Here is a 23,030-nt window from a genome sequence, read left to right on the forward strand (position 1 = left end):
ATGGTCAGAAGCCAATCTGAGCGCAGCAGCTATAATTTCTGCTGTAGTCACACACCAAGAGCCTCTCCCAGCCTGCTTGCCTTTTGGCACCCCCCTGGCTGCTTCTAGCAATAGCCAAGGAGAAGGAGAAAGTGATATAGAAAAAGCTGTTTTACTTTACCCTTCAGCTGTTACTTGCAGTGGCAAAGACGGCAAGGCCATCAGGGGGCATCAGCAGCAAGAGGGCATGAAGATAACTCTCAGCAAGTGATGGTAGCAGCTGTTATACTGCAGGCCACTCTGAAACATCTGACTACATGGAAACTCTGTTTAAGGCTCCCCTGTGAACCAGATCACATTGTCTGAAGACTGTGGGATAGGCATTCTGAAATGCAGGAAAGGTGGCAACTCTGCTGTAGTGTCTCTATGGTGCAGCAAAAAGATTCAGGAATGAATGGCCATAATGTTACAGGTTTATTAAAGATAACAAAAAGCAAAGTTAATTCTGAAACATAGCTGTGGTCTTGTTTAACCATTTCAGTAAGTACAGCTTGAATTTCATTCTTCCATTTTCTGTTAACTGATAAAACTGAATCAGAACACATTACCTCTTTCTAAATGAAAGGCAGCATGCTGTTCACAAAACTGTTTGAGAAGTTGCATTTCCCAAGTCACAATTCAACGTTATCCAAGAAATAACTAATGTACATTTTAATGATTAAAAAAAGAAACAAGGCCAGATAACGGCAGAGTAGGTTATATTTATTCACAAAGGAGTTCCTATTTAAAAATAAAAATACTCATTCTTGGAATAGATTAGGTGAGCTTACCAACAGCTAAAATGAACATGGCTTAGGTTAGTTAAAACGGTCCATAGTTAAGACTGTCTGTGTTCTCACAATGAGCCAAGAGCTATAGCTTGCAGCTACACAGGATATCTTCCACTAGTCTTTTGTAGACCCAAGCATCGCCCTTCAACCGCTGCCTCCTAATGCCCACTGCTTCAGGTTTGCTCAGCTGGCAGACTTCCAGCTCAAACTGCATTGTCACTTTGCCAAAGTCTGACTGGGTTTGACATTTCAGTTTATAGCTATGTAAGACAAAAGAAAAGGAAAATTAGTTCAAGCACTTACAACAAGTCAGATATTGCAGGAGAGACAATTCTAGCAATAAGATGGATTAAGAGTCAACTATTACGAACATACTACACTGGAGGACCAGCACATTCGGTCAGTAGAATCAAGTCAGAAAGCTTTTTCTGAGGTGTAAGGATATAGATGGGAGGCTATGTAATGAATGATTCCCCTGCTTTTAAAAAACACTCCTCGTCATAGAATAGTATGTCCTGGAAAAGGCTAGAATGAACCCTTCTCCCTGACATCCTAGCACTTTATGTAGGAAAGTTCCCTACCACCACAAGAGGGCACTAGCATGCCACCCACCTGCAGCCTGAAGTGGTACAAGACAAGGAAAAACAGAATTTCCACTTAGTCCTGCTGATTCTGTCATCAGACCTGACATTGAGTGTTTTATCAGACAGCTCATAAGACAATTCAGAAAATGAAGATACTGATTTACAAGATGTGACATTGATTGTGGCCCTTTTTGAACGTATTTATTTATTTGATTTATATCCCGCCCTTCCTCCCAGCAGGAGCCTACGGTGACATTTCTCTACTTGAGGTCATTAAGCCTGCTTTCATTTGTTTGATCAGCAGTTTACTCTAATTATCAATCAAGATAGGGACCAAGTCTTAAAAAATGATGGGACTAAGAGATAAGGGAACACATTTTACAAAGATTGATCCTGGTGTATCTTTTTAGAAGACATCAAGAAAATGTTCTTTCTACCAAGGAGCTATTTGCATTGGTTAAATTACAATTTCAGTATATCAATACATCTATGTTGATCTTTTAGTAATATGCAAGAATAAACCATGACTTCCATTCATAGTTTGGACAGAAACAACCCACGAACCCAGGCTTGGATGACACAACAAGCCAGAACAAGGCTCGTTTGCAAGCAGCATAAGGAGGAACAGGGAGGAGCTAAGCACCTGCAGTTTCAGCAGCATGCAGTAGAGCACTGGTCATTCACATTAAAGCATAGTTAAAATAAAACTCTGGTTTGATGCAGCATGCAAACCGGGCCACAGTTCTGAAATAGAATGACCCAGATAAAAGCTCACTAGAGGATCAGAGAATCTAACAAGACACTGGGCAGAAAAAAAGGAAGAAATAGTCACACACTCACCCCTTCTGTACATATTCGACTTGTTTTTTTGGAAGGACTGCAATTATTTCCTTCAGCAGCTCATCAGGATTTAATAAGTTTGTGGTGGTCACATTGTAATGAGCCTAGAAAAAGTGTTTCACACAAACATATTTGGTACACATGTTTAAGACACATTCTGCACTGCATGTTTAAACACCAGCTGCACTCTTTTCAGGAAAAAAGCCCAGGGAGCTGGCGTAGAGGATGAAAAAGATGTTGTGGCCCATGGCTTAGTGGCAAACCATCTGCTTTGTATGCAGAATGTCTCAGGTTCAATCCCAGGTAGGGCTAGGGGAGACCTCTGTTCAAAATCCTGGAGAGCTGCTGGCAGTCAAAGTAGACAATACTGAATTAGATGGCCCAATGGTCTGACTTGATATAAGGCAGCTTCCTTTTTTCCTAAACACTGCAATTTACCGGTTAAGTATTATCCAGAAGATAATGCTAGTCTTCCCAGCATGCTTAGTAGGGTTTAAGCAGGGAGTTTTGCACACCATTTCCTAAGGTTCTCTTTTGTTGAAAATCAATATTTCAGGCCAGACACATGCACAAAAGTCCTGTAAAGAAGTTCTATCCAAATGATTTCAATAAACCTAAGGTCTTCTTTTACTAAAATTAAGTTTCTTAATGTTCCAGCTGTAACCATATTCTGATGTTTGCCCCTTGAATTTTAGTTAAAGAGCCCAGAAGTCTAAATCCAAGACATGAAATCCCCGTGAGCATCAAAAAACTGGCTCTTACTTGCCTACTACTAGCTAAGCATACATATGGGCCTTTGCCAGCTTTGTTTATGGGCTGGATCACACAGGTTACATTGCAAGAATCATTTGGCAATACAAGGACATTCAGCTGCAGCTGAATCTCTCCAACTGAATTCCAAAAGTTGATAGCTACTAAAACGGATCATCATTTGGACTTGATTCTGCAACTAACTTTCCAGATTTTTCCTGTTCAGCAATGAAAAAGGCTTACTGAATTGTGAATTTAAGTATACCACAAAACAAGCAAGTTTTTGGTTAGTTCTGGGAGCACACTTGAAAAGCTTGGAAGACAAGGCAGCTCAGTCTAGGATGGTATGTGCAGACTGTGTCTAAGCATTACACAGTTGCTGTTCTAGGTTGATACAGTGCAAAGACCAGTGCCGTAACTAGGCAGGTGCAACAGGTGCACAGGCACAGGACGAAGGGGGCCCTGAAATGGATTTGCTGAAATGAAAATTATTTATAAACGATTGTTATATCGTATTTGTTTTATTATTATTTCCCCCCCCCCAAAAAAAATTAAGGGGCCCAAAAATAAAACCTTGCACAGGGCACATGAAAAGCTAGTTACGCTACTGGCAAAGACTGACACCACTAACCCAAACATTATTCAGTTAGAATAGTGACAAGAAACCACTTTATTATAGGGTTGTTTTTTTTAAAAAAAGAAAATCCAAACGCACAATGTCTCCAATAGAGTGAGGACTTACTGCTTGCTTAAAATGGGCACCACCAAACATGCGGTTCAGGTTGTTGGGATCATAGCCATAGAAGTCTATAGCCAAAAACAGGCATCTATATTTACTGCTAGATTTTATTTGCATCGCATTTGATAGTCTCATCAGCAAAAGAAATTCTAGATGGTTTGGGAAACCTACCTTTAACTTCCTCGGACCTTCTTTGGCTGATCCTTTCTTTTTGTTTGGTGTAAGCATTGTAATAACTTTATCCAAGCCTCTCTCAAGGCTCCCAAACATTTTTGTCCCTTTCTTCTTTTGACCACTTTCCAAATGGTTCAAGTCCACTTCCACTGAGCGACACCTGGTCACATTCAGAGATAGCAAGTGCACAAATGTTTTCAGTGGCTAGGAATTGGTAGTTTCTAAATGCATCAGTAAAAAGGTCTTTCAGCCTTTGATCTTTTGGGAGGGGGGGAACAGAGAGGAGAGAAGGGGGAACTGACAAAGACGTGACTAAAAGGACCTGCTGCACAACAGTAATTTGGGATTTTTGAGAGTGAATTGTATATATGCTCCAATTCTCTGGGGGCACAAGAGTGAATTTTAATTATGGAAAACAGGAATGCATCCAAGACTACTGAAGTGTGTAAAGATTTTTTTTCTGCAGCTTTTTAAATATTTGTTGGTAAATGTAGGAAAGGATTTAAATGGGTTATAACAGAGCAAACAGATGCCATTGCAAAAAGCTTTCCACTATCAATACAAGGATTAAGATTCTACAATAGACTACCTGAATATACTTAAGTTAAATGGACATTTACCTTCTCTCAGGGCTAATGACTCCGGCTGCCAATTCACACAGTCTTGTAGGAGGCGGTAGCTTAACTGGGGTCTCACTGGGGGCTGCTTGACTTGTCTCTGTAAGAAGCACCACACAGGTTTCAGTAAATTTACAAAGATGCTTTATCAGGCCTTCTTGGTCCCATGCTTGTTAGTTTGGTAGCAAAACATGGTCATTCTTGATATTTTTTTTCTACACACCAGGAAAATCAATTTGTCAGCCTAAGATTCCTCCCTTGAAAAGGACCAAGCATCCTCAGTGGCCCCCAGAAGACTAAAGGTTGATGGTTTTAGTTAAACACCTCCCCCAAAGGAAGATTGAAAGGGGTGTAAGCCACATGTCAGAGAAGAGGGTGGATTTCAAAGGAGAGATTTGAAAGAGATTGTGAACAGAACAACAAGCTTAAGTGATGGCAGAGGAGTTCGATCTGGGGCCAAAGCAAGTACTTCTAATCGTTATTTTGGGGCCAAAACCAAAAATTGCAGTGTTCAGAAGTGTTTGGCTAACTGCAAAAGCACAGTAGTTTAACAGCCTGATAATTATGAATAGAATAAAATAGATTTTTGAAAGGCTGTTATGCGGGTACCTTGAAAAAACTGTTCCAAGTGTATTAAAATAGGTACACAGTAAATTAAGAACTAGCCTGCTGACTCCTGCAGAGCAGGCCTCTTTGAACAGTACTATCAATAAGATAATTGATGAAATAGGGCTTTCCACTCTTGCCCCCTTGAAACTTTGGAATGTCTCTCCTGGGAGCAGATGTGCATTAGCTCTATTGTGTTTTTGGCCTAGAGGCAAGATAAGGTAGACCAATGTGACACCAGGGCAAGTGCTCCAATACATCATAGATGGGGCAGGAAGCCTCAAACACAAAGATGCCTTTTTCAGCAGCAGTCACTTGCTGTCAAATGTCAGCCTGTAGTTTCTGCCTCAAGCCCCTCCCCCCAACCTAGTATTTGTTTTATGTAAGCCACTGAGAGGTTTTGATGATTAAGCAGTAAACATATCCTGGTAACTAAAAGTAAAAATAGTATTTCTTAGCAGTTTTGCATTTCCAATGGCAATTCCTTCCCCTTTACAAGCCATACCTTCAGGTGGAAGTGCACGATTTGGTGTGGTCAGCAGTCTCTTCTCATTCACGGCCCAAGGTGGTGTATTTGGAGGAGGAAGCAGCACAAAGGGCTCTGGCTTTGCACCAGAGTTCTCTTTGTTGGCCTGTTTCTTTGATGCTCCTTTCCTTTGCACAGGAAGCAGAGGTGATGTGAACTCTTCTCCATCCAAGAACAATTGAGGCTTTTCAAAAGAAAACGTTACGATGAAGGAAACATTTTTTCTTTATCCTTATCAAGTCACATGTGAAGATCACCACATTGTTCAGATCAGGTCACAGTTCAAGCCATCACAGATGCTGGCAACCTAGTGACTTCATTAGACAAAGCTCAGCTTAGCAAGGCAGCAGAATCCTCTCTACCTGCTGCACATTAAATGATCCAGTTTCTCCCTTCCCTTGTATCGCATCATTCAGTTTTTACATACATACATGCTCGCTTTTTGCAATGCAAGGCAGAAATGTTAGACTATCCTTGATCCTCTGTAAGCCCAAGTTACTCTCCTTCACAGCCAATTCAAGCACTCATTAAGATATGTACAATGATTTTATTTGACTCATCCTGTCACTATCTGCACTCCTGTCATGAACAATCCCAGATCTATTAGCCAGATTTTATAACTGCCAGATACATCATACATCATATCACCCTGATTCATAGGGTCAACTCCTCTCCCAGGTGGACTTTTCATTCTGCAATTTGAACATACGGAGACCAACAGGGTAGTCCTTCTGGGACATTGTCATAAACTAACAGCCTTATAACATTTCCAAATTTCAGCCTGTTACCACTTCCTTCTGGAAACCAAAAACTACCTGGGGTCAAAATATACCATGGAAATTCACTGAATTTAGCTATTGGGGTCCATTTTGACCCCAGCCAATATTAACAGATAAGGGTAAAAAAAGTCCCCATTGTTTTTTCATGGAAATAAAGGTCAGGGATAGGTAACCAAATTGCACAGGAATCAAAATACCTCTTCCACCTTGGCAAGGGCAAACAAGCTTGGGCTCAGATGACAAAGTCACATGCATACATACATGCTCGCTTTTTGCGATGCAAGGCAGAAATGTTAGACTATCCTAGATCTTCTGTAAGCCTGAGTTACTCTCCTTCACAGCATGACAAAACAGTAAACAAACTTGCAGTCATATCTCCAAGGTCCCATTGTTGCAGAAGGACACATCTTTGGCTCTTGGAAGAAGAAACCATAGCTTCTACAAGCAAAATGAGAGAGCCAGTGTGGTGTAGTGGTTAAGGTGTTGTACTATGATCTGCGAGACCAGGGTTCAAATCCGCACACAGCCATGAAGCTCACTGGGTGACCTTGGGCCAGTCACTGCCTCTCAGCCTCAGAGGAGCGCAATGGTAAACCCCCTCTGAATACCGCTTACCATGAAATCCCTATTCATAGGGTCGCCATAAGTCGGGATCAACATGAAGGCAGTCCATTTCATTTTCACAAGAAAAGTAAGATTTATTTTATCATTGGTGGGAATTATAAACCCCTTTCGTTGCCCAAGCTTCCCCGACCCCTGCCCCATGTTCTGGGACAAGTAGGGTTCCCCTCTCCTTTTTATGCCAATGTCACTGGGCACACTAGACAGACTGCAGGCTGCCTGCATTCAAAGTAGAACATTTCCCCCTTTTTGCCAGTCTAGCTGGGCATAACAGAGAAAGAAATGGAAGGGCCTGGAGGACATCTTTAGAACAGTCCACCACAGAACAACCAGGAACATCAGAAAGCATCTAGGGCCAACCGTTTATTTGCAGGTTGTATAATAAATTAAAGTTGTTCCTAAACAGTTTACAGTGTTTTCATGACATTTTAACTTTTTTTGCACTTTAAAACATTTTTCTTGTTTGCAATTGAAAATAAAAATGTTAGCTTTTTCAAGGCCAGAAATGTTGTTTACTCAATATGTATAGGGAAGGGGCAAGCATTTACTGCTCAGAAGAATTCTACCTCCTCTAAATAAGTGTTTTCTGAGTGCTGTCATGCACACTTGGGCTGACCCTCCGCAAAATGGTTTCTGGGGATAAAAAATAACCCCACCTTACCAATGGAAATCTCATTGGGGTCAAAATATACACCATAAACCTTTAGTGTGATTTTTTTTCCTGAATCAGGGTGAAGGAAAAGGTTATCCTAACAATGCCCAGTCCTATTTCCCCTGCACAGAAACCATCCCATCTTCTTTGGGAAAGCTCAGAGCTGTTTACATCCAAATCTACCATCCAGACACTGATTGGGTTACACCTGCTTGAGTTCAACAATGCTAGACCATCAGATGCTGCCCGACAAGTCGCTCTAGCTCAGTGTTGCATACACCAGAAGTAGGCAACATTGTTGTCTCCAGATGTTATGGACTCTAACTCTCATCATCCATTACTGCTTGCCATATTGGTTCAGACTGATGGGACGTATCCAGTGTCCAGACAGTGCCACATTGACTAGCCCTGGTCTATTCTGAATGGCAGCAGCTCTCCAGTGTTTCAGACAAGAGTATCTCTCAGGCGCTACCTGGAGATGCCAGTGATTGAACCTGGGATCCTTTGCACACAAAGCATGCACCACACTACTGAGCTACGCCTTTCCACACTGGGAAGAGATACGGCCTGGCTATTCCACCCATGCAAAATATGCTTTTTTTTTTTGCTCAAGTCTACAGAGGTGGGACATACCCAAGTGAATGCACTAATCACCTCCCAAAGATTCTCATTGTCACTTAAGACACAAGCTGTTTTAGATAAAGCACAACCTCTGAGCCAATACCAAGTTTTAACAGTAGAGTCAAGCATAGTTTAGAAGATCTGTTAATTAGTTAGTAGCAATAGATACCTGCTTTGTTGTGGGTGTATTGCAGAATACAGGCTGAGATTCTCCATAAGAAGCTAGAAATTCCATGGATCCAAACCCACATGTCATTTCTAGATCGCCTTCATAAGATAAGGCCTTTTTGAAAAACTGTTCAAAGAGATATTTTTGATAGAGTCACTAGATGAATGCACTTTCAGAACCCTTCCTGGTTAATTCTGAAGATCTTTGGGGAATTACAAAAAAGAGTGATCCAGTCGTTTTGGTACTGATCCTTGTTTTCAGTGAAGTTGAAGGAAAGGCTTAGTGAACAGCCAGCACTTCACTTTGAACTACAGTGGTTCAGCTTGGTTGAACAAGTCCCTATGACTGAACGTTAAGTTCAGCTTCAATCAGTTTCCAACCAAGTCCCATTTTTTGCTTAGCAGGCCAAGAAATTCTAGCATTCAAGACTGTTTGGTCCTCACTGTAAAGAAGGGGTGGGGCAATCCTAGAATTCCCTAAAAAGGGAATTGTCCTGTGCATTTGGAGGATTCAGTAGCTACAACCCATTTCATTTTTATTATACTTATACCAGGCTCTTCCTTTGGAAGAGGTCATTGCTTGGGAGTGCTAATCTGAGTGGCTCTCTCCCACTGAAGGTCTAACCAGAGATTTGCTTAGCTTTAACACAGCAGCATACTGTGAACGGACCCTTCCATCCATTCTCTGGATATTGCACTTTATAGTTGCAGCTTCATTATACTACTTGCTTCCAAGTCAGAACATCCAGTGTCTGACAGCAGAACTATCGTTTGCTAAAAAAACCAAGACACACCAAGTTTCAGGAGTAAGACACATTGTTTTCTAAGTAACAAAATATGCAGAATGCACCTTCTGCTCCCTGGATGGAGTGATGCTAGCACCTTCTGCTGTTACATTTGGAATCCTCAGACGGACAGGCTTACCACGAGCCTTCTTGGACTGAAGCAAGAGGTATGTTGCAGACACATGATCATATTTCCACTAAGAATATGAAATAGATTTAGGTTAGTTTTTCAGCCATCTTCCAGTAGTGGGGTAACATATAAATTACTACCAAATCCCAGAAAAATGAGTATCCTGCACATTTAAGTACTCTTTAACCCCACCCTTTTCTGAGCTTACTGTTACTTAAAAAAAATGTTTGGCATGGAATTCATATTGATTTATTAATTTCTGGAAGACCTTTCTTTCCAGAGACAGTCAAAGGGTGTTCACATTAAAGAGCATAAAAAGACATAATACTGGAACAAAACGTTTCTCTGAGCAAAACCCCAAGACAGAGATACTTATGGTATATTGTGGATTGCAAACGAGTCCAATGTTAAGGCTCTAGCGGAATTCCAGGAGGTGACATACAAGAGGCTGGCATCATCCAGTGCATGATGCACTGGAAGTGGGAGGAACCTTGCCATATCAGATAATGGAATAAGGAAGGAACTAGGTAGATTTCAGTACATAAATGCTATTTTCTGCAATGTAAAAACAGCAATCTGCTTAGCCAAGGTCTTTCTCTTCCTAGACTTCAAATTTCTCCAGCTCTTTTTTCTTGTAGGGAAGGGGCTCTCAAGGGTTCTGTAAATATATCCTAGTTCTAAAACAAAGTTATATCTTATTACTGTGCACCCCATCCTTCTCTGAAAAATGAATTTACGCAACTCTTGCCTTTGTCTTTTCTGCCTTTCAACCACTTTGGGCCCTCAAAAAGTCAGACGTGCATTTGCCCATCTGGAATAAGTTTAGCAATTTAGATTCAAAACTCCATTAATCCTGTCTTTTGCCCCCATTATGATAACAGATTTCTGTGAAATTCACCTTCTGCTTCAAACCTCTACTGCATTAATTTTATAATTGTAGAACAGTCTGTACTTTCGAGTCAATGTGCCATGAAATATGCAAATTCTTACCATGAAATAAGCAGCTGATTGCCATGAGGATGCTGCCTAAGCAGTAAGAATTTAGGTTTGCAAGATCTTCTTAAGAGGTGTAAATTGCAGGAATTTCTGCGTATCATTGGTAAAGTATATTGACCAGGATATTTGCAAGAGACCAATTGCTTATGTCAGTTTTCAAACTGTGTGAAGGGAAATCCCATCATTCCTCAGAAATCTTTCAGGGGTGCCTGATCAATAATCAGGACAAGATTCCCTGAAGAATCAGCTTACCCCACACCACCATTTATTGACAGCAATATAGAGGTAGGAGATTACTGGAGCATGTTGTAGGAGATGCCAAAGAGTGCACTTATTCCATGTGAATGGAATTCTCTTTACAATATCCCCAGAATCCTCTATAACACGGGTGTCACAGCAGATGAGAAAAATGTTTTAATAGTAGATAGTTTGAAGACAGCCAGCTAAAGACAATATTTCAAAGAAACTGGGTATTAAGATCAGATATAACTGGAAAAGTTTTAAGTAAAAATACAATTTGGCATACAGCACCCAGAATGTAAATATCTACAGTTGATAATTAAAAAAAACCTTGTGTATGCTCCATTTCAGAGCCTTTTCAGATAAATCAGCCAGAAGAAATGCAGATGTGTTGCTTTGATAGTAAGAATGCCAGTAGGAAACTTGTTCCATGTACTCATATTTTGTTGCTTCATAAACAGAGCAACTCAACAGTGAGGTTAAAAAAAACGTTTTCAAGGAGTCCCAATGCATTTCAATCTCAAATGAGTTTCTTCAGATGCAAACACAACATAAGGAAGGTTACTTCTACTCAAGTGTTTGCTAGCTCTTCCCTTACAGTATGTGAAAGTTGAGATCCAATTGTTTAAAGCGATAACTTTCTAGTTTTTGTCTTCATGGACCTCTGCTCCACAAAGAAATTTGTTCAGAAAAATCTGTAGTTGGCAGAGAATTTCGGTCATGTTTAAGTTCATGCAGAGAGTCTCTCTCAGGCCTGGACCCTAGCTTTGTGACAGGCTGCAGCTAGCAGATAGGCAAGGGTAAAACAGGCCAGAGGCAGAGGCCATGGTCACAAACAGGCTGGAGACAGGCACGAGGCGAAGGCAGGCCAGAGGATCGAGCTCCAGGTGAACCGGTATGGTCTGTGCTATTACACCAGCTGCTGAATTACTCATTTTGAGGAACTTGGCTCATAGCCAGCCAAAGCCTCCATTGGTTTATCAAGTCACATGGCCTTAACTGAACTGAAGCAAGATGCGGTTCATGCACTTGTCACCATATGGGTGGCTCTGCTGCAGAGCAGAGATTGGGCTAGTAGTTCTTCAGCCTGGGAGCTGTCCTGTTGGTTCCAGGAGTAAGGTGACTGGACTCAGCTACTCTGGTGCCTTATATATTCATCACTGTCATATGAGAACCAAGTATGTAGCCTTGAATATTCCCTCAAACTCTTCAGCCATACATTGCAGTGGATGACATGTAGCAGTGGGCAAAGCTATTCAATAACAGCTCTAAAAGAGCTCAAGGCAGATATAGTAACACATACATTAGTGGGCTTAAACTAGTTCTAAAATAGAGATGTTAGTTTTGAGACACTGTAAAGATTATTAGATATGTCAACAAATAATCTCTCAAGAATTATTATTAAAGACAAACATTACCTCTGAAATTACATCTGCCATACTTTCTCTGCTACATTTGTGATGCACTGAGAGTTCTGTAATACAGTCTTCATCAAGACGCCCAAGCTGGGGGAAGGAGGAAGGGGAGAGAATCCAGTTAAATATTGGTGTTAAAACTGCCTAATTTTAAAACACATAATTAAAACAGTTAAAAACAACCTGAACATCACAGAAAATAGGGCGAGTCCTAAAAATGTATATCTCAGGTGTTGAATGCCAGGGTAAAGAGGTTCGTCTCCAGCATTCGCTGAAAGTTGTGCAATGAAGTTGCCCGGTACACCTCAGTGGAGAGGTATATATTATATTATATTGTATAATATTATTATTATGGTTTATTATGCCCTCAAGGCAACTTACAAAAAAATAAACAAATATAGAAATACGTATCAATAAAAACAGTACAATTTACAAAAATTAAATAAGATAATAACATTATTAAAAAGCAACAATAACAACTTTCAATGAAAATACAATAACAAATCACACTTTCCTAACAAATTCCTAACAGTTAGACAATGTCTACTAGTTCTTACTCAATATGTTGACATCAAAACATGATACCCACTGGTACTGGTATTTTTCCTTTACCTGCACCTGTACTTTCACAATTTTGTGTTCCGAAAAATACCTAGAAATTGGAAAATTCACCCTCTGAAGGCTTGACTGCAAAATACACCTGGATAATAATACCAAGCCGCAGAAGGATTTACAGCATCATGTTGACATCTATTAACATCAGTCATCTGCAGAACCTGGATAAAAGCACTGCAGGATGCTTAGAGCTGGAGGTGGGGAGAGAAGAGGGCTCCTCCACTTAAAATGGTAGGAAAGTGTGGAATACCTAAAAGAGAACAATCATTTCTAAAGTCTAGAGTGCATTCTACTTTTTCCATGTATAAGTACTAATGGATAATCTCCATTTGCTTCATATTTGCAGCTTAATTTTGTCCATTTATCCTAGATCACCCAACAGAATCAAGATAGTCTTGAGGATTTTAAGATATTAAGAACTAGGAATATCACAGTTTGCACGTATTACTAGCAGTAGTTTCTGGATTGATCTGCTATAGCTCCTGGTGCTATATACTGTATATAGAGAGGAAAAAATAAACAAAATCTGTTTAAATAAATGTAGGTGAGCATAAAGGTAAAATGTTCTGGTGTAGAGAAACAGTGACACTCAATGGACAGTGGCAGGCGTGAATAGTTTCATGCCCAATATGCAAGCACACTATATACTAGATTCACTAATAGGCAAAAAGCCTTGCGGTTTAAGAACATTCCTATAGCCCACAGATATTTCTACCAAACTTTAAAAAGCAGGGAAATTGGGCAGCTATAGTGAATGTACCTGAGGAGCAGGAGACCTGACCTCCTCTCTGAGATATTGGACTGCCCTACAAATTTGTCAAAATGCAAACACAATTTGGGTTGGTCTTTCACAGTCCAATCCACTTGCTGTGTAGCTTGGAAGAATTTGGTAACATGTGCCTTTGAGCATATGGTGAGTGGTGGCAACACCTGCCATCTCCAAAGATGGAGAATAATATTTTTGTATGTTTGTTGCTGTTCTTACTTTGCTTCATTCCTGTGTTGCTATTGTTTCTACACTCAGAGAATCTAATCTAGAAAAAAATATTTCTCTCATTATTCATCCTAGAAACCTGTGTCAAATTTATTTTTATTAATTTCAAAGCCTTTTTATTGGTCAATGTCATACGATGGTGAAGACAGCCTTTTGTGTTTCAAATTGGAGCTTATGCTCTATTTCTATTTTGGGTGCATTAACAGTTGAATCTGAAATTGAAGTTTGGTGTAAAATCAGACTGATTACAATATGTTGCTCCTTCAGGAATGACTCTAGCTGTTGGAAAAAACAAACTTAGCCTGCCCAAGATGCATGTTTTCAGCCTGCTATGTTTAAACCACTTCATTTAAGGCAAGGTGGGCACAGTCAATTAAAAACATAGAACACACCTAAAATATATTTCACCTCCCAGTTTTATCTTGTGCAAACTGAGACACTCCTGGTGCCCACTGGAGACTACTCTACAGAATGGTTAGTGCCATTATTCCATAATTATTTTTGGAGTTTTTTAGTGTAAATTTTGCAAACTGTTGCTGTACTTCACATATATAGAAGCAAAAGAAAATGATTTCCTATAGGAAACTTCGCTGAAATAGCAAAGTAAATCAGACATATTTAAAGTGACTATCTAAACTATGTCAACTGTCTTAATAATGTTGCTTCTTCCCTGCTAAAACCCGATCAGCACAGCACATGTCTTCTTTCTACTATTTGGGCTGATTGCAGGTGTTGCCATCACTTACCATATGCTCAGAGGCATGTTACCAAATTCTTCGAAGCTACACAGCAAGTGGATTGGAGTGTGAAAGACCAACCCAAATTGTGTTTGCATTTTGACCAATTTGTAGGGCAGTACAATATCTCAGAGAGGAGTTCAGGTCTCCTGCTCCCCTGGTGCATTCACTATAGCTGCCCAATTTCCCTGCTTTTTAAAGTTTGGTAGAAATATCTGTGGGCTATAGGTACGTTCTTAAACTGCAAGGTTTTTTGCCTATTAGTGAATATACATACAGTACATACTTGGTTAATAAATGTTTGGTGCCTGGAGGCTGAATACACTAACAGAAGCCATGTGAGATTACATTGAGGGATGTCTGTGATATTAAACCACAAGGTTTTTTGCCTATTCATGAATTTCTCTGCTTTTTAATCCGAAATGGGAGCCTGTGCAAGCTTGCTGAGAATGGATTGATCATTTGCATGCTTATTGAGTTCAGTGGGATTTACTTCCCTGCAATCATGGTTAGGATAGGTGAAGCTGACCACAGGGAATGGGAGCAGGAAGGGGGGAGGGGAGAAGAGCAGGTTTGATCATTTGCCTGTTTATTTTCAGTGGGATTTACTCCTGTGCAATCATGAGGAAGAAGGAAGAGGGGAGGGGAGGAGGAAGGAGGGGAAAGCCAGGTCTGATCATTTGCATTCTTATTGATTTCAATGGGATTTACACCTATGTAATCAGGGTTAGGATAGGTAAAACTGACCACGGTGGAGCAGAGGGAGGGGAGAGGAAAGGGAAAGAAAAAGGGAGGGGAGAGGAATGAGGGGGATGGGGAAGGAGGGGATTGGAGGGGGATGGGGAAGGAGGGGATTGGAGGGGGAGGGGCAAAGGAAGGGGCAGGGCAGGTTTGGTAATTTGCATGCTTATTGAGTTCAATGGTATTTACTCCCATGCAATCAAGCTTAAGATTGATTAGTTGCATACTTTTTGAGTTCAATGGGATTTATTTCTGTGCAATCATGTTCAAAAATGGAAATGGACTGCCTTCAAGTCGATCCCAACTTATGGTGATCCTATGAATAGGGTTTTCGTGGTAAACGGTATTCAGAGGTGGTTTTATCATTGCCTTCATCTGAGTTGGGGGGGCAGTGGGTGGCCCAAGGTCACCCAGTGAGCTTCATGGCTGTGTGAGGATTCAAACCCTGGTCTCCCAGGTCATAGTCCAAGACTGACCTGGAGGAGGGGCAGGGAGGGTAGGAGGAGGGGGAGTGAAGGAGATTGGGCAGGTAGGCACTGGGCAGAGAGGTAGCCCCTTTCCTTTCCGAAAGGAAAACATTGTGAATAGTATCATTGCTTTTCAGGGTTTCCCCCACCTTTTTATTTTACAGCAGGCACATGTAGCCTCCCACCCAAATTTAAACCAAAGCTGTCCCTGGCCACATCCACATTATTTCACTTTGGACAGTCATGGCTTCTCCCAAAGAATCCTGGGAAGTGTAGTTAGTGAAGGGTGCTGAGAGTTGCTAGGAGACACCCTGTTCCCCTCACAGACCTTCAATCAGAGCAGCTGATTGTTAAACCAGTCTGAAGAAAGAAAAGAAAAAGGGGGGGGACCCAAAATGCTTGAAAAAATATATTTATTATGACAAAAGCCGGTTGGCCTTCATCAGGGGCTGTAAACAAAATCATGAGAACACACCATATTATTGTACAGGAATTTCATACAGCATAAAGCCATAATGTATCTGTGAAAAAAATAGTAATTTTTACGTACATAAATGGGTCTAAAATATTCTTCTCCAGCAAAACTACTCACACTGATAATAACCACGAAGAAGCATTCACTGAGCATGCTCATATATACACACAAACCCAGGTGCCTGATTGCAGGTATAACAGGGAATTACATACAACTGAAGCAAAGGAGTATGAAAGGTATCATCAGTATTTGGTGAGATTCACAAGACCTCATTGAGACCACTAAGGGTCAGCGTTTTCCGTTCCAAAATCTACACTATTTCTCTCAATAAAACTTGGCTTTTGTTCATTTATTTTTTCTAACACCCAACATTTAAAGTCAACAAAGGAATGACGACATCTTGTAAAATGCTCCACCAAGGGAGCCCCAGATCTCTTGTTTTTGATGTTACTAATATGTTCCCCTACGCGTTTCTTGATGTTTGACCTATGTAAAATTTCTGGCAACTACACTGGATTGCATAAATGACATTGGCAGTGTTACATGTGGAGAACTGATTCAAAGTGTATTTTTTATGACTGACAGGATTAATAAACTCATGTCACCTTGCACGTAAATCTGCAATAGGCACAGTGTCCACAGGATGGTGACCCTTAGGTGCAATTGTGTCCAGTATGGAATTAAAGTTCAGATGATTGTTATCCCTAAATTCACTTCTGATCAAAATATTCCTCAAGTTCTTAGTTCTTTTGAAGGAAATCATTGGTTTCTCATGACAACCAGGGATATGTTGTATAACATGCCAATGCCTTTTAATGCTACTTTGTAGTCTACTAGTGACAAGGTTAAAGGTCAAAATGCAATTTAAGTGATCAGAAGCTGTTTTAAACATAGGTTGCAAAAGGTCTGTGCATTTTTAAGGGAAGCTTTCCTAAAGTTATCATCCTCTGCTATATTCTTTGGATAACCCCTCTCAAATATTTTTTTTTCAAAATCTGGGATTGCTGTATAAAATCCTTTTCAGAAGAACAAATTGTGTTTAATCCTTAGAAACTGGCTGTAGGGTAAGTTCTGTCTTAGTGGTTTGGGGTGAGAGCTGTCAAACCTTAGATAGGTGTTTCTATCTGTGGGATTCCTGTATGTAGAAGTGCACAAATGATCACCTTGTTTCCTAATTAACAAATCAAGAAAATTAATTTATTCTGGACTGTAATGGAAATCAAACTGGATGTGAAAACTCCTACTGTTCATCCATTCAAAAAAGTCACACAGATGTTCAACTGTTCCCCTCCAAATTAGAAACACATCATCTATGAATCTCCACCAACATATAAGCTGTTCGAAAAAAGGACTTGAGGCTGCAGTGATATCTTTTTCAAAGGATCCCATGTACAAATTGGCTATTTCTGGGGCCATGGGGCATCCCATAGCCACCTCTTTAATCTGTCAATAAAAAGAATTGCCAAATTTAAAATAATTCTTACACATGGCTATTTCTGCCAATGTGCAACGAAAATGTGTGGGAAGATGTCTATCTGTCCTTTAATCTAATGTGTACTGGATATTATCTATTGCTTGTTCCTGAGGTATGCTGGTATAAAGTGATCTCACATCCATAGTTACCAAGGTGTCCTGAGATTCTATATGGGTGGACTGTACCTTATTCATGAAATCAGTAGAATCCGGTATAAAAGATGGAATGTCTGGTATAAAGGGTTTCAAAAAATAATCAACAATGACAGAGATTCTAAAATAGAATTAAAACCAGAGACAATAGGTCAACCATGAGGAGGTGTTATTCCTTTGTGGATCTTAGGCAAGGTATAAGAAACTAGAACCCTAGGATTTTGGTTAAACAAAAATTTGTACTCATCCATAGTTATATCTCCCAGGTTGAGACCTTCTTCAAGGATGATTTTGATTTCATGGGCAGTATTTGCAGTAGGATCACTGGGGCACACCACGTATGCTGCTTTATCTGATAACTGTGATAAAATCTCTTTTTTTATAATCGTGGACATCCTAAATAACTATGGCACCACCCTTATCAGCTTGTTTAATTACAATGGAGGTGTCATGTGACAACTCCTTTAAAACCTGCTGTTCATTGCTACTTAAATTGTGCCATAAACATTGAGATGTTGTTTCTATTCTTTCTAAATCCTGAGAGACTAATCTCTCAAATTTGCATAGAAGGATCTATTGACACGGGAGGCATGAATTTAGAGTTTTAAAGATGCTTTTAGAACCTGTAAACTTTGAGACAGTCCCTCCAAAGTATTGATGCAATTTATGTTTCTGAAAAAATAAATCTAATCTGTCTTGAACAGGGTCATGCTGAGGAGTAGGAACATAAGAAAGTCCTTTATCCAGTACACTTTTTTCAAAATCATTCAAAGTCCTTTTGGAGAGATTAACAAGTAATGTTTCTTCCTGAGACGATATGGGGGAGACCTGTTTCGCTTGGATCTCTTCCGATTCCTGTGGTAAGTAGTCATTCTCTTGTGTTTGCCTCTGCCTTCTAAAAAAGTCGAGGAATTGTAATTGGAACTATCTGCGTCGCTACTCTGCATTGGTGGAATCCCAATCTGTATGTGATCCTAAAGAGGTCTCATGTATAGAAAAGGTGACTGACAGTTTCTTATACAACCAGGGATACACTCTATTGGTCTTGTGATCACTTTCGTCTCTTATAAATTTTTAATTCCTCATAGAAGTCTTTAAGTTCTGAATCTAAAGATGACAATTTTTGTTCCATTCCCAAAACATTCTTTTTCTTATATTTATCTACTTCTTTGTGAGAGATTGTTTCAACTGAGAGTTGATTATGGAGGAAGTATCTACTATTAAAATCACAAGATCTTGAGAACATTAATTAAGAATGGCACACCATTTGTTCATGAATTCTTCATTATCTTGCTGTTAAACCAGTCTGGCCACTGGAGCTCTCTCAGGGGAATAAGAGTCTCCTCTCAACACCCTTCACAAACTATACTTCCCAGGATTCTCTGAGGGAAGCCATGACTGTCTCAAGTGAAATCAAAGTCTGGTGTGCATACGACCTCCTGATTATGCAAGCCCAGCAGCTGGGAGTCTGGCTTTTAGAACACTGACAGTTGGTTCTTACTGAGCATGCCCGATATTATAATTGAGTTCAAGCCAAAATTTCTTAAAAATCAGCCAGACATTTAACTTTTAAACTGCAGACAACGAAGGTCAGAGTATGGGGCAAGGTCAGTAATAGCATTAGAGGTACTTTGTGAACATGGCTGATTTTTAATTAATTTCAACAGATTATCCAAATGGGAAGGGGGGTATTTTCAATTTAACATTGCGGAATGTGAAAAATCCATGCTGGCTATAGTATATAGCCACACTTGTGGCTGTATAATGTCAAATGCTTATTTAACTACAGGTTCCTTCTGAGTGTTGCTAAGAGCCAAGTTCTGAAAACTTTTGCCTAGGAGCTTCAACATTTGACCTTACACACTGCAATCCTTTGGACCCCCGCAGGAAACTCACCACATCGGCTGTTGCTTGGAACTGGGTTTGTGTGGTGCAACTGAGAGTGCTGAATGGAACCATAGCTGTGGTCAGCCTGAAGAAGCTCCACCAACCTTGGTGCCTGCCCCTGAAAGCAAGCCTAGAGAGCATGATTAGGGTGATGTCAGCAGCTTCCAGGAACCCTCTTGCTTATAAGAGTTTTGGGGATCTGTGAGTTTGTTTGGGGGCTGGGCAAGAGCCAGGGTGGATAGATGGAGTCCCAGATGAGAGGTGTCGAGTGAGGAGGTTTGTCAGAACAAGAAATAATTGCTACCTACATGTATTTATTAGTGGTTTGTATTAGTGGTTTTATTGTGTATTTTTGAAATACTTCTTGCTGCTTTTCTAACTTTCTGTACACCGCTTAGAGATATTTCTAGTATATGAAGTGGTATAGAAATGGTCTAAACAATAAAATAAACGTTCCCAAACAAGTTTAAAATGGATTGTAGCTCAGTGGGAAAAGCAAAAGCATGCAGACAGTGCCAGACTCAATTCCTGGCAGCTAGTCAAAAGGATCAAGTAGCTGGCCATGGAAAGGTCTCTGCACAACACCGTGGAGAGCCTCTGCTAGGTCTAGATGGACAAAGAGACCATCAGCAGCTTCCTTTGGGTTGTATTTGATGTAGTGCTAAGCACACAATGGAATGTTCTCCCTCTCTCCTCCCCCCACATGCCCCCTAAATCTCTTTTGGGGGTTCCCCTAATCCTCCAGAAAAGATTTGGGCATAGCGCAGGGCGCACATGGGAGGAGAGGAGAGGGGGGAAATTCCCTTGCACTAGTTGAAGTTGTTCTGCTAGTGTAGCTGTATGTGTACGCGGCTGAATCACTTCCACGGTCACTGCAGGCCACTTTGACAGGTTTCCATTGGCTGAAGTTGCAGCTGCAAAGGAAGATCTTGTGCATCTCTGGCTTAAATTCAAGTCAGGAAAGACTGGGAACACACACTAAGTATGCTTCAGTTGCTTCTTCATTTTAGTCATGGCTTGTATATGATGTTGGGTGCAGGAAACAACAACTTCAAGACTGGAGGTGGGGTGGTTTGCCCAAAATGGCTTGGGGGGGGGGCTAAGCAGGCCTGGGAGCCAGAAGCAGCCTAACATTGAGCTATACAATTATGTGTTCTGTATCACTTTAGTGAGAAAAAAAGCAGTGACCAATTAGTCAAAAGTGTAAATTTAGAAAAATGTAAATATAAAAATCACTGCTGTTGAATACCAAGCAAATCAGAGGTTTTTTCAAAGTACAGCTTAATACTTCACATGCATATGGCTCAAGTTAAGTATGTTATGTAAGTTCTTAAAAGGCTCATAACAGTAGGCCAGTATAGAATAAAAGGCACAGCCTGCCCTTCAGTTCCAGCCTAGAGACCCACAGGAGACTTGCACTGGTCATTGGCAAAGGCAGCACACAACATGCTTGGCGGGTGGCTCCATCAAGCAAGAATACCATGATCTCTTTCACTTCCTTTAAAAAGTCTGAATCCTTTTAAGAATACGCCCTGTGAAGGGCCTAAAACATGAAATTTAATGCTACACTCTCATTAGGAGATATGCTTTGCCTTGTTACCCATTCCATGCTAGCCTAGGTTCAGCTTAGTTATATACTCTTGTTCATATGAATTAGTTTACTCACAGGGTATTTACTTTGCCATTGGACAGCAAATGAATAGCCGTGCATGAGCCATGGGTGATTTAAGAGATGTTTAACCATGATCCGTTTCTTTGGGTCCACCTAGTGGGCAAGAAGAGAGGTGCATTTCAGGAAATAGTTACGTTAATTGGAATAAATAGGTGTGCCAAATATTTTAGCATTCCTCTGCAATAAAGCAGGGGCTTGTGTAGTTATGCAATGCAAAAAAAACCCCACAATATTTTTCCAGGACATTTCTTAAGTTTTGTCCTTAAAGCCACGATTATATCCCTTTGCTTTTCAGGATAACAGTAACAAGTCATTTCATCAGCCCCAATTTCAGGGATGCAATGCTCCATTAATTTGCTTTAATATTCAGCAGGAGTTAAGAAACGGTAAGAATTCCCTCCCCTTAAATATTAGACAGGCACCATCTCTGTTATCTTTCTGGTGCCTACTGAAGACCTTCCTCTTAACAAGCTTCTTAACTAGAAACCGTTTCCCAGGCTTGCTTTTTAAGATGTTTACTTTTAAAAGATGCTTAAGATGTTTACAGCTTTGTCTCTTGTTTGTGGCCCTGGGCTCCTTCTGGGAAGAAGGGCAAGCCAGAAATTCCATAAATAAGAATAACTAAGATACTGTTAGTGCCATGGTAACCACCGAACCCACCATGATCAGTAACTTGCATCCCTGCAACTGGCAGGAGGGGGTAGTCAGGTCACATCCATCTTTATTTCCTACTCATGTTTGGCAGCTTGAGCCCCCCTCCCTTTTAAAAGAAAAAAGGTGGGGTAAACAAAAGAGTAGCACTTGCTTTTTGCATGATTTTTACAACAGCTGCACAAATTGAAGCCTTCATGTATTCTATATATTAAAAAAGATGCAATACTGTAAAAAGGGATGAGACAAATTCATATGGAGAACAGGACTATTGGCTATGATGGATGGAAGGTCCAGAAGCAGCATGTCTCTACACCAGTTGCTGAGGGACAAAACAAAGGAGGACTATAGCTTTAATGCCTCGATTGAGAGCTTCCTGGAAGCATCTGCCTGGCCACCACGGAAAACAGGATGTTGGACCAGACAAACCAGATGGACCTCTGGTTTGATCCCGCAGGGTTCTTCATTGTGGTCTCTACCAATATGCCTCCATCCCAGTTCCTTAAGCCACTGCTCTTATGAGACCAACCCAGATAAAGGAAGGCATTTGCTAGAAGCGGCTCTCATAGGATGTAGCCATGGCCACCAACTTGGATGACACAAATTCATAGAGGATAAGGCTATCAATGGCTACTAGCCACAATGGCTGTGCTCCAACGCCACTGTTGGAGGCAATATGCCCCTGAATACCAGTTGTTGGGAATACCAGCTGCTGGAAATGGCAGGTAGGGAGAGCGCTGTTGCACTTAGGCCCTGCTTGTGGACTTTCAGGACTAAATGGGCCATAGGCCTGATCCACAGGGCTCGGCTTACTTTATTATTACCTGCAGCATTTGGTGTAGAAGCAGTACACTGCCAGGCAAGAGCCATTTTGGAGTCTCATATTTCCCCCTCTGTAGAGAAAGATTTTAGCATTAGTTCTAGTTGGCGAATTAGTCAAATCAAATCAAATTTTTATTATGCAGTCAATGACCCACAATACAAGCGATTTAAACAATTATCCCAACAAATTAAAACTCAATACATTATCAACAATAATGCTTTGTTTAAAAATTTGAACTAGCACCGAGTTTCCTTTTTCGTAAAATCTGAGCTATACAAAGAAACTTAGCG

General features: G+C 40.6%; 1 protein-coding gene across 2 annotated transcripts in view; it reads right to left on the reverse strand.

The window, feature by feature from the left end:
• Nucleotides 1-438: 438 nt before the first annotated feature.
• Nucleotides 439-23,030, reverse strand: part of MELK (maternal embryonic leucine zipper kinase) — a 42,186-nt gene continuing 19,594 nt past the window's right edge. For both annotated transcript variants that reach the window (XM_061634685.1, XM_061634677.1), the window contains 10 exons: nucleotides 22,742-22,810; nucleotides 21,261-21,359; nucleotides 12,056-12,142; nucleotides 9,337-9,468; nucleotides 8,488-8,613; nucleotides 5,625-5,829; nucleotides 4,517-4,613; nucleotides 3,894-4,056; nucleotides 2,234-2,337; nucleotides 439-1,069 (listed from right to left, as the gene is read on the reverse strand). In XM_061634685.1, coding sequence (XP_061490669.1) covers nucleotides 892-1,069; nucleotides 2,234-2,337; nucleotides 3,894-4,056; nucleotides 4,517-4,613; nucleotides 5,625-5,829; nucleotides 8,488-8,613; nucleotides 9,337-9,468; nucleotides 12,056-12,142; nucleotides 21,261-21,359; nucleotides 22,742-22,810 — 1,260 coding nt within the window. In that variant the 3' untranslated portion in view covers nucleotides 439-891. The remainder of the gene's footprint in view (nucleotides 1,070-2,233; nucleotides 2,338-3,893; nucleotides 4,057-4,516; nucleotides 4,614-5,624; nucleotides 5,830-8,487; nucleotides 8,614-9,336; nucleotides 9,469-12,055; nucleotides 12,143-21,260; nucleotides 21,360-22,741; nucleotides 22,811-23,030) is intronic.

This window comes from Rhineura floridana, chromosome 1, assembly GCF_030035675.1.
Source record: "Rhineura floridana isolate rRhiFlo1 chromosome 1, rRhiFlo1.hap2, whole genome shotgun sequence".
Classification (NCBI taxonomy): Eukaryota; Metazoa; Chordata; class Lepidosauria; order Squamata; family Rhineuridae; genus Rhineura; species Rhineura floridana.